Source organism: Myotis yumanensis, unplaced genomic scaffold, assembly GCF_028538775.1.
Source record: "Myotis yumanensis isolate MYYU_CA2020_CCGP unplaced genomic scaffold, mMyoYum1.0.hap1 SCAF_5, whole genome shotgun sequence".
In the NCBI taxonomy this organism is placed as follows: domain Eukaryota; kingdom Metazoa; phylum Chordata; class Mammalia; order Chiroptera; family Vespertilionidae; genus Myotis; species Myotis yumanensis.
This window is the reverse complement of record NW_027223756.1, coordinates 82,389,953-82,402,360: the sequence shown is the minus strand read 5'-3', so window position 1 is coordinate 82,402,360 and position 12,408 is coordinate 82,389,953. Positions and strand designations below refer to the sequence as shown.

General features: G+C 44.4%; 1 protein-coding gene across 1 annotated transcript in view; it reads right to left on the bottom strand.

The window, feature by feature from the left end:
* MUC16 (mucin 16, cell surface associated) overlaps positions 1–12,408 on the bottom strand; it is a 97,307-nt gene that overhangs the window by 60,468 nt on the left and 24,431 nt on the right. Inside the window, 14 exon segments of the mRNA XM_070415979.1 lie at positions 199–234; positions 356–528; positions 2,832–2,899; positions 3,102–3,226; positions 4,229–4,291; positions 4,519–4,554; positions 4,895–5,067; positions 7,306–7,373; positions 7,712–7,833; positions 9,600–9,665; positions 9,925–9,960; positions 10,263–10,435; positions 11,462–11,529; positions 11,714–11,838. Coding sequence (XP_070272080.1) covers positions 199–234; positions 356–528; positions 2,832–2,899; positions 3,102–3,226; positions 4,229–4,291; positions 4,519–4,554; positions 4,895–5,067; positions 7,306–7,373; positions 7,712–7,833; positions 9,600–9,665; positions 9,925–9,960; positions 10,263–10,435; positions 11,462–11,529; positions 11,714–11,838 — 1,332 coding nt within the window.

Here is a 12,408-nt window from a genome sequence, read left to right as displayed (position 1 = left end):
ACCAACATTTAGTGGCCATTTCTCTGTGTTCAGGTGACAACACAAAAGTGATTCACAGCTGTGTGGTATTGCAATGGCTCCCCAGCCTGTGTCCCCCGATCCTTCCCCTCCCTGAGAGCTGGAGATGTGGGCAGGGGTCTGTCGCTTCCTTTCCTGGTAGGGTAGAGGGGCTTCTAAAGGCTACTCATCAGTACTCACCATGGGGGGTGGTTTCTGAAGTCTGGTGTGTGTAACCTGCAGAGAGAGAGAGAGCAAGAGAGGCAGAAGGTGCTGTATGTAGGGAAGGAATAAAAAAGGCATGCAGGGGGAGAATGAGGGCTCAGCAATACACAAGGGAAAGGTGGCCACTGCTCACCATTGACATAGAGACTGTCCTGGTCCAGGGTGTAAGGACCCAACTTGGTGACACCTTGGGTCAGCTGGCTCAGCTCCTTGTACAGCTGCTTTCTGTCCAGCCCGGGGCCTGTAGGGTCAGGACGGTAGTTGCAAGCTGTGTCCACACTGGTGGCTGCTCCATCTCTTTCAGGCCTATAGAGGTAGGGACACAGAGGCAGAGACAATGAGGATCCATCTGCAAGAATCCACCAAAAAAGTGATTAGAACAACAAATACAACAAAGTTTCAGAATATGAAATTGATGTACAAAAATGTACTGCATTCCTATAGACTAACAATAAAATTTCAGAAAAAATAAATACGCCCCCCCACCACCAATTCCATTTGCAATTACAACAAAAAGAGTAAAATACCTTGGAATAAACTGAACAAAAAATGTGAAGGACCTATACACTGAAAATTACAAGACATTTTGTTAAAAAAATTGAGGAAGACAAAAAGACAATCATGAATTAGAAGACTCAACATCATTAAAATAGCCATATTACTTAAAGCAATATACAGGTTTAATGCAATCCCCATCAAAATCCCAATGGCACTTTTCAGAGAAGTATAACAAATAATTCATCAAATTTATATGGAGCCACACATAAAAAACCTGGATAGCCAAAGCAATCCTGAGAAAAGAAGAACAAGGTCAGAAGTAGCATACTCTCTCACTTCAAATTATACTACAGAGTTACAATATTCAAAACAATATGGTTTTGGCAGAAAAACCGACACGCATACAAATGGAACAGGATTGACAGCCCAGAAATAAACTCACACATATATGGGCAACTAATTTTCTGCAAAGAACCAAAAACATATAATGGAGAGAAAAAAAAGCCTCTTTAGTAAATAATGTTGGGAAAATTGGAAAGCCACATGCCAAAGGATGAAACTAGATTGTTATTGGACACCATACACAAAAATTAAATCAAAATGGATCACAGGCCTAAAATAAGACTGGTAACAATAAAATAAATAAAAAGAAATATAGGTACTAAACTTATAAATTTTGGTCTCAGAGAAGCTTCTGTGACCTTGTTCCCAAAATCAAGGGAAGTAAACGTAAAAATAAATGAATGGGACTGCATCAAACTAAAAAGCTTCTGCACAGCAAAAGAAACCATCAACAAAACAAAAAGGCAAAAATGAGAGAAGATATTTGCAAACAATACCTCTGATAAGGGGCTAATATCCAAAACATATAAACAATTCATACAACTCAACAACAAAGAACAAACAATCCAATTAAAAAATGGGCAGAGGACCTGAACTGACACTTTTCCCAAGAAGACATACAAATGGCCATTTACACACATATGAAAAGATCTCAACTTCACTAAATGAAAGAAAATGCAAATAAAGAAAATGCAAATCAAAACTAGAATAGGATACCATTTTATCCCTGTTAGAATGGCTATTATCAACAAGACAAGAAATAACAAGTATTGGACAGGATGTGGAGAAAAATGAATCCTCATTCACTGTAGGTAGGAATGTAAGCTGATATAGCCACTACGGAAAACAGTATGGACTTTCCTCCAAAAATTAAGCAGAGAATTACCACATGATTCAGGAACCTGTCTTCTAGATATCTACTTGAAATTTTCTGAAAACATTTATTTAAAAATATATGTGCACCCCTATGTTCATTGCAGCATTATTCATGAAGCCAAGACATGGAAATAACCTAAATATCCTTTGATGGGTGATTAGGTAAAAAATATGTGGTAGCTATATGTCATGGAATACTACTCAGCCACAAGAAAGGATGAAATATACAGATTTGATGACAGCATGAACAGATATTGAAAGTATCATGCTAAGTGAAATAAATCAAATGGAAAAAATAAGAAGCTTATGATTTCACTCATTTGTGGGATAGAAAACAGAAAGCAACAAATGAACTAACAAAACCAACAAAGTCATAGATGCAGACAACAGGAGAGGTTGAGGGGAGCTTGAAGAGGGCAAAGGGGTCAAATATATAGTGATGGAAGAGGACTAAACTTTGGCTGGTGAGCAAACAATGCAATATACATGAGTATTACAGAATTACACACTTGAAATTTATATAAGTTTGGTTATTAACCCATGACACCCTGATGAATTCAAATAAAAAATGAACATAAGCAGTGTGGGTTGGGGGAATGGTAGGCTGTGGGTTTATTCTTTGTGAAGGATCAGGGATGCATCCTTATGAAAAAATTTGGTGCATACTTTCAGGTTATTATGTTTTTTTTGCTCCTATTAAATATTGCGTGCGAGATTAGAGACTCTCGAGGATGGAAAGGTCCAGTGCAGGGACCAGGGGCCAGAACTGGAGGAATAGTGGCTGTTTCAGGTGGGGAGCTGGAAAAGGCTGAGATAAAAGGGAGGACCCAGCCCTAGAGGACTGTGGATAAAATCTCCACTGTGCCTCACTGGGACATCTCTGGTGGTCTTACCTGAGTAAGGTGAGTCTACAGCTGGAATAGAGGAGGCTGATACTGGTGTTCTTAAACAAGGGTTTGAGCTGTTGAGGGAGGAGAAAGAGGTGAGTAGAAGGACTGATAAGGGAAGGGCAGGGGCAGGGCTGGGATGAGATGAGCAGGGCTGGCATCAGTTGGAAGGCAGGAAGAGATGAATGAAGCATGGAGAGGTGGGGGACTGATAGCAGTGGGCATGGTGGCCATCAGTGGGCAGTGTAGGAATGAGGTGGGCAGGAGGAGCCTTACCAGTTGCTGCAGGATCTTTTCTATTTTGTTGAACTTTACTGAGCTCGGATGTTGCATGTCCTTCATGTAGTGCAGGTTTGTTATGGTGAAGTTAAGGGTGAATGGCACCAGGGCAAGGACAGAGACTGCAGTAAAGTTGAGAGGGAAGATATCACACCCTGAATCACTGCCTGTACTAAATTTAGGGGTCAGGGGCAGAGGGGTGGAATCAGTCTGCTATTCATATCTGCTGCAAAAGCTCAGACTGTTTCTCCCCAGAATAGGAAAGCTTTATTTTGAACAACATTAATAATAGTAATCTATACTAATAAAAGGGTAATATGCTAATTAGACTGGATGTCTTCTGGACATCCACCCAGACGTCCTTCTGGACAAAGCCACGGTGGTGGGGGGCGAGGCAGAGGCGGTTAGGGGTGATCAGGCAGGCAGGGGAGAGCAGTTAGGCATGACCAGACCAGCAGGGGAGGGCAGTTAGGGGCGACTAGGCCAGCAGGGGAGGGCAATTGGGGGTGATCAGGCTGGGGGCAGAGGTGGTTAGAGGCTATCAGGCATGTAGGCAGAGGCGGTTAGGGGTGATCAGGCAGGTAGGCAGAGTGGTTAGGAACAATCAGGCAGGCAGGTGAGCGGTTAAGAGCCAGCGGACCCAGATTGCGAGAGGGATGTCCCGGATTGGAGAGGATGCAGACCTGGCTGAGGGACCCCCAACCCGTGCACGAATTTCGTGCACTGGGCCTCTAGTAATAATAATAATGACAACAAAAATAACAGCAATAACAGCTGATGTTTGGTAAAGGCTTACTCTATGCTCCATTATACCCTGTGTTAGCACTTTCTGTCTGGTATCTCATGTAATCCTCACACAAACCTTAGAGGCACATCCTGTTACTTACCTCCCACCTCCTCCCCCCGCCCCCCAACTGAAAGAGATGAAAATGAGTGTCAGAAAGATTAAGGCACTTCCCCAAGGCCACACAGCTATTTTAGGGCAGAAGCTCAGGCTCTAGATTTTATCCTTCTCACAATGTCCCCTTGCCTTGATCTGCCCATGTATACTGTCTTGACTTCTCATTGTGAAGCACAGAGGCATGTAGCTTAGAAAGCAGTAGACATAGAGAGAACACTCTTACCTGTAGAACTGAAGGAGATTGGAGCCAATGAGTTTCTCAAGGAGGGTGTAGAAGTCATAGACACTGAGGTGGAAGCATCAGAAATAAGAATAATGCAGTTTCACCTTGGAGATGCCAGAGACAATTTGGCCTTGATGCCCAAACTGAGTTGAAGTTGGGAGGGGGTGGCCATAATAAGGACTCTAAGGCTTCCTTTCACCACATTGAGGCCTTAGCCATAGGGAGGAGGAACCAGCTACACCCACCAATCACTGTGGGGTCATAGGGCCTTCTAAGGTTTGGACACTTACCACTGGGGATGGATGTCAAGACTGGTCTGGTGTAACCTGCAGAATGGGTAAGAGTGAGATGGAGTGTTTTCAAAGGTTATTAAGAAAGGGGTGAAGGGGTTGGACCACAGGTGTAAGAGATGAGTAGGTGCCATCAAGAGGCTGTGCCCCTACAGACGGTGACTTGTGCCTCCTATAAGCTTTCTGTGACTTCCCATCACTCTCTGTGTGTGGCGTATACACATATGGTGGAGAACAGGGACCTCACAAGGAGTGGAAGAGTGAGGAGAGAGAAATCTAGAAGCAGACATGAGTGTATCCTCTGGTCAGAGCTCAGAGCAGCAACGAAAGAATCCAACTGGTGCTACATAGGACATTTTTACCACCAGAGGCTCACCGTTGACATAGAGATGATCCCTATCTAGGATGTAGGGATCAAGCCTGGTGACACCATGGGTCTGGTGGCTCAGCTCCCAGTAGAGCTGCTCCCTATCCAGCACGGGGCCTGCAGGGTCAGGATGGTAGGTACAAATGGCATCAACTCCAGTGGCTGTTTCACCCTTTTCAGGCCTGGGGAGAGAAGGACATAGATATGGAAACAGGACTGAGACATTTTGGCAGGACATCTTTCCTCAGCCCCCTTGTATGTGGATGCCTCCTTATCTGCTCTCCTGGTCCAGGCAAGAGCACTCACAAGACAAGGGGCATCTTTGAGCCACAAAGTACCAGAGTGGGGATTGACTTTATTTGATTTTAATCCTCACCCAAGGACATTTTTTCTCATTGATTTTTAGAGAAAGTGGAAGGGAGGGGGAGAGGCAGAGAGAGAAAACCACTGATGTGAGAGAGACACATTGATTGGTTGCCTCTCACACATACCTCAATTGGGGCCGGGGATTGAACATGCAACAGCGGTATGTGCTCTTGACTTGAATTGACCCTGGTATCCTTCAGTTTGAGGGCCAAAGTTCTAACCACTGAACTACCATCTAGGGCTAGAGTGGATGTTTTAGAATCAGACACCCAACAATTCAACCTTAGTGCTGTCACTTGTTGAATAATCCACATGGCTTCTGACTCAGTTCTCCCATCTTTGCAGCATGGAGTGTGCTGTAACCACTTTGGTGCAACGTCATGGGATTCAGAAATGTTTGATATAAAATACCCAGCCCTCCTGCCAAGTATATTAGAAGTGCTAATAATTAATTGTTTAATTAAACAAATATTTACAAAGCACCCATAGTTCCCTAAGGAAAATGGAGAGTAGCTCTGAATAAAAGACTCATCAGCTCCTGGAAAATTGATCCAGGCCAAGTTGTAGATGTGAGCATCTGAGCATGAGACACTGCATAGCAGACTCCTACCACTGCCCACCTGTCTCTTGCATTACCAACTCTCTGAGGCAGCAGGGAAAACTTAGCCTGAAGGGACAACCTGGGAGATCCTGCAGATTGCACTAGCAGAGAGAGCATAAAGTGGGCAGGGGAGTGTGTGTGTGTGGGGGGGGGGGGGGAGGCAGTGTCCCTTGTACCTCAGCAGGATGGAAGCTACCTGGAACTAAGCTGCTTCTAGCTCTGGTCTCCTACTTGACAAAGGTGCAGTGTCAGCTGCATTGCCTGTTGGTGCTGATTTGACCTGCATCTTTTCTGGGAGTACATTAAATGGACATTTTTAACCAGCAGGAAGCTATAGGTTTGGGTTGGGAGAGTGGGGTGGCCCTGTTAACTGGGCAGAACTGTTAACAATAGATTAATTTCCCTTTGGGGAATGGGACATCTGAGCCAGGGTGGCTCCAAGCACCTATTCATTGAAGTTTCATTTCTTTGCACATGGACTGTTACCTGGAATGCCAAAATAATAACCCTTCAACTGCCGAGAGCTTTCTTGCAAAACATAAATGTCCAGTGCCACCCTGCTGTTTCCTGTCCACATCCTTCTAACTAAAACTGTAGTTGTGTCTGTCCCATTCACATCTTGCAAAGCTGACTGTCTGATTGGATGGCCTAGAGCAGTTGTCGGCAAACCACGGCTCGCGAGCCACATGCGGCTCTTTGGCCCCGAGTGTGGCTCTTCCACAAAATACCACGTGCAGGCGTGCACGTACAGTATGATTGAAACTTCATGGCCCATGCGCAGAAGTCGGTTTTCAGCCTGGGCGAGTCTATTTTGAAGAAGTGGCGTTAGAAGAACTGGGGGTACATTCGCTGAGGTCGACCCCTCAGACTGAGGACGTTTTTAGCAAAGGCCAGCTTAGGAGTACCCTAATTAAGTTAATAACAATGTACCTACCTATATAGTTTAAGTTTAAAAAATTTGGCCCTCAAAAGAAATTTCAATTGTTGTACTGTTGATATTTGGCTCTGTTGACTAATGAGTTTTCTGACCACTGGCCTAGAGTGAGCAGGGCACAGCACTAGCACTAGGGCTGGGAATAGGGTGAGGTAAGCAAGGCATCCAGATACAAGATATAAGGACATGCTAACTCTCAGGGTTGTGCAAGCATAGGGTTAGCACCTGAAGGTGAGCATGTCCTTAAATTTTGTGCTTGAGGCACCTCACTTCCCATAGCTCAGTCTACCAGCGGTTCTCAACCTGTCGGTCGTGACTCCTGAAAATACATCCTGCATATCAGATATTTACATTACGATTCATAACAGTAGCAAAATTACAGTTATGAAGTAGCAACGAAAATAATTTTATGGTTGGGGGTCACCACAACATGAGGAACTGTATTAAAGGGTCGCGGCATTAGGAAGGTTGAGAACCACTGGTAGACTGAGCTTACTAAGGCCAAAGATGAGGTCTCACCTTAGTGTAGTCAGTCTGCAGCCAGTGTAGAGTGAGCCAATGCTGCTGTTGGTGAACAAGGGCTCAAGCTGAGAAGGAAGGAGTAGATGAATAAAAAATAAAAATAATCATCGTTTAAAACACAATGTTTTTAAAAAACACACAACAGTTCCCTAATCTTCTCATACCACATTTAATTCTCAAAAGGACCCTTTGTGATAAATGATTTGCTGTCTCAGTTTCACAGATGAGGAAACAATACCACAAAGACTAATCACTACTCCAAAGTCACATCACTTGTCTGTGGCAGTTCCAAGTTTTGAACCTGGAACTGCCTGCCTCCCTAGCCCTCTATATACTCTGAAATTGTAGCAACAAGGGGTGGAGTGGAAATTAGAAAGAAAAGTGGGTAGCGGGGGGCTCTCACCAGATATTGTAGAATTGACTCTGTGGAGTTGAACTTCGCAGAGCCTGGCTGCATGTCCTCTGTGTAGTTCAGGTTGGTGATGGTAAAGTTGAGAGTGAAGGACATGAGGGCAGGGCCAGCAGCTGCAGTGGAGAGGGGAAGGAGAAGCCATGTTCTAAGTCAGCGTTGGACCAGATGTGGGGAAAAGGGTCATGGAATACAACCCTTGCCTGCTCCGGGGACCCCATCAGCTTGGACATAAAAGGGAGGGGGTGCCCATGACTGCAACAAAAATAATTTTATGGTTGGGTCACAACATGAGGAACCGTATTTAAAGGGCCAGAAAGTTGAGAACCACTGATAGGGACTTAATTTCCTTGAATTTCATCCTAGAATACCAAGACAACTCCAACTGATATGATAGCAACTTCCTGGGGTGTTTTGTGGTAAGGATTCTGAGGCTGTCTTGAGCTCAGAAAGAATGGGTGCTATTTATCATTTAGTAATGTCTGTCATGGATGAGGGAGTGAGGAGTGCTGACACAGATGCCATACATTTGTACTGGGTAGAATCAGACAGTCATTAAAGTTTAGAATGGGAAGGAAAGGAGGATTTCCATACATCATACTTCATTCCTTTGTTTCCTGGGAGAGCCACGTATTTCCTATAGACCTACCATGAGCAAGTCACTACAGTGGATACTAAGGAACACAAAGGAGGAAGACACAGTTGCTCAATACAGCAGGTTTACTTAATACTGAAGTCAACAGAAATAAACAATGTTCAAATTCATATTACACACAAGAGTGTATAATATATTTACTTTTAAAACTAAGCAACAGGATTTAGAGTGATAAATAAAAGGTTCCCATGCCTTTCTTGCCTATAATGATAGAAAGTTATTAAAAGGATATTAAATAATACTAGATTCTGAACATAGTACTTCGTTCGTATTCAATACCCAGTAATGTCAGATATTATCTGTTACCTTTTGATCATCACTGTCACCATCTTTATCATCACCATCACCATTATTGTCACTATCATCAACATCATTGTCACCATCACCGCTATCATTACCACCATTTCATCATTATCATCACCACCACTACCATCACCATCTACACTAATAAAAGACAAAGATGCTAATTGACTGTACCTTCACTACACCCATCAGCCAATCAGAAGAGTATGCAAAGTAACCCAAAAAAGATGGCCGTTAACTTGCATACTGCAGACAGGGCAGGACAGCGCCTCCCATGTGCGACCCAGGGTGGCTGGGCGGGACAGCAGCAGGGATGGGAGGAAGCCAGGCAGAGTAGATGGGAGGGAGCGAGGCTTCGCTCTGGCCTCAGGAAGCCCTATTCTTGCAGGAATAGGCCTGAGGAAGCCCTATGCTTGCAGGAATCTTCCTGCAATGGACCTCTAGTCATTACTACAATCACCATCACTATCATCATCATAATATATATATATATATACTTTTTTTTACAGAGAGGAAGGGAGTGGGATAGAGAATTACAAACATCGATGAGAGAGGAACATCGATCAGCTGCCTCCTGCACACCTCCTCCTGGAAATGTGCCTGTAACCAAGGTACATGCCCTGACCAGAATCGAACCTAGGACCTTTCAGTCCACAGGTCGATGCTCTATCCACTGAGCCAAATCAGTTAGGGCATAATATATATTCTTATATCAAAAGAATATGAAATCTATAAGGGAGATATTTTTTAAAATTTCATATTCCCTGCTGTATTCCCACTCCAGCATAGTGTAGGTGCTCAATAAAGTTTGTTGACTAATTATTACTAGATTTACTATGACTTTCCATCTTTGAGTCAATAATGTCAGAGATGCTTACAATCATCAAGCACTCTCTAACAGATGTGCCAATAACTGGTACTTACCTGTGGGGCTGGAGAATGAAGGTGGAGTCCCAAAGTTCTCTTGCTCAACTGTGGATGTCCCAGGAGCTGCAGAAAAGCCCTTGTCAGTGAAAGCAGAAAGGCATTCACATGGCAGAAACGCCAGCAGGAGGTATTATTTATTGGGCTTACTGCATGTGGGGCTTAAGCTGGGATTCCCTCCAGAGCTGGGGAAGAGGGGACAGTAAGTAATTTGTGCCCTCCCGGGAACTCCTCCCTCCTGGAAAGGACATATGTGGGCATGAGGAGGGCTCAGCTCCGTCCCTGCCTGGTGTTGGGGGCCTTGGAACACCAGTTGTATACTCACTGCTGGTGATGAGTGTGGAGCTCTGATGGGTGAAACCTGTAGCAAGAGCAAGGGAGGCTAGTGGGTAAAGGTTCAGGGAGAGGTGGGGGACCAAATATGGGTCAGTGAAAAGGAGGGGGTTTCATGGAGTAGAGGCTGTTGGGGGTCCTCCAACAGCACCCTCACATCAGCAAAGAAGACCCTGAGGGTGAATTTAGTCTAAGATGAAGAAGAAACCATGAGTCCAAATCATTCAGTGCACTTGGCTAAGGCCCTAGAGGCCATTCAGGAAGTGTGATCTCAAGTCAGAGGGCAGAGGCTACTAGTAAAGAGGAAGAGATCATATTGCAGCTGCTCACCATTGACATAGAGACTGTCCCTGTCCAGCGTGTAGGGTCTCAGCATGCTGATGCCATGGGTCAGCTGTCTCAGCTCCCAGTACAGCTGCTCTCTGTCTAGTCCAGGACCGTCAGGGTCAGGGTGATGAGTGCAGATGACATCTACTCTGGTGGCTGTCCCCTCCTTCTCAGAGCTGGGTGAGAACCTCCACATTGTTGGTCCAACTCTCTCTCCACCATTCATCCTTCCCTCCCTCTTTTTGCCAGCCTCTAAGACAGAAACTTGGGAAACTCTAGTTAACAAAGAACCTGCTGCCTTCAGGAAGATAACCTCCATAAAAGAATAACTAGAAAACCACGGGGCTCCAAGCCTCTTGAAGGCCTGGGAGAGAAGCCTGTGAAAGCAATAGGTGTGTGACAGAGCCCCACAATTTTTATTACACCCATTATAGTATATGTTATATATAACATAAATAAACATGTTTAACATATATAATGATGTTTACTTATATTTTATTATTGTAAATCATACATTATGCCTGTTATATATATACCTAGTATGTAATGCATACACATATATACACTAATACAGATTATCATTTTGATAATGTATATTAGGTATTATACCAGTGTTGACCCATTTCCACCACAGTCTTGGAATGTCCAGATGCCCTTTTTAGGCCTTTTAGGGATTGTGTCCACCGCAACCCCCAGCCATCCCTGGGCAGGGAAGGCTCCCTTCAGCTGAGTCTGACCTATTTAGGAGCATACTTTCTCTAATACTAGCTTTTCTTCCCCTCTTAGATCCTCTGGGCCAGTCCTTTAGAAAGGTTCTCAGATTGGTATTTTCCACAACCTATAAGGTCATAATGTGGGCAGAGGAGACAGGGCTGCTTAAGGGCTAGGTGTTTGGAACTACAACCCCAAATGCTGGGATTTCTCTGTGAAACAGAACATGTTCCTTAATCCCTCTGAGCCTCAGTTTCACCTTCTGCTTCTGCTTCATGAGGTTGTTTCAAGGACTGATGAGATTACATATAAAGTAACACCACAGTGCCTGGGTTTTAGTAATTTTTAGATGCTTTTATTGCTGTTCTAGGTATTTTCAATGCTTAGTATCCATGGGCAGTAGTTGTACCAAATATAGACAAAGCCATGGAGTCCATAAATTAGGGTCCCATACCCCAGGTGGGCTGTGTTCTTGGGAGGCAGCGTCTCACCTGAGCGAGGCTAGTCTGCAGCCTGCATAGAGTAATCTCAGACTGCTATTCTTGAACACAGATTTGAGCTATAAGAGAGGAGAGGGGAGGTGAGAAGGAACCACTGAGGGAGGCCAGGAGGAGCTGGGATATTGGTGAGGCGAACAGGGTAGAGATGGTGAGGTGGGGGCATAAGTGGGTGGATGGGGCTGACACTACTGGGTAGGGCAGGGGTAAAGTGGGCAGAGCTGGCATCAGTGGGCAGGGTCTCACCAGACCCTGCAGGATCCTCTCTGTGGTGTTGAATTTCCTGGAGCCCGGGTGCTGCATGTCCTCCTCATAGTGCAGGTTGGTGATGGTGAAGTTGAGGGTGAATGGCACCAGGAAAGAAACAGCTGCTATGGCAGAGGGAAGGAAAAAGGAGGCCATGCCTGAGTCAGACCTGGGCTGGGCTCTCAGGCAACTTCTGGGGACCGAGATGAAAAGTCCAGATCTGAGGAAGCATGGGTTTAAAGCAGGCAGGTAAACTACCTTAGGACACAAAGACAGAAAGCTATATAAAGAGCAAAGCAAGATGCTGTTAGATACAGTAACATGCACATCCATTAGAATGGCTATTTTTTTTTTTAAGGAAAATAACAAGTGTTGCTGAGAATGTACAGAAATTGGAACCCTCATGCATTGTTGGTGGGAATGCTAGTAGAGATGTATGGAAATCAGTTCCTCAGAAAGTTAAACACAGGATTACCATATTACCCAGCAATTTCACTCTAGGTATATACCCAAAAGAATTGAAAACAGGGACTCAGACACTTGAACACAAATGTTCATAGCTATTGAAAACAACAGTCAAAAGATGGAAACAACCTGTGTCTATCAACAGATGAATGGAATAGAATTCAGCTATAAAAAGGAATGAAATTCCGATACATGGTACACTATGGATAAACCTTGAAAATGTTAAGCTA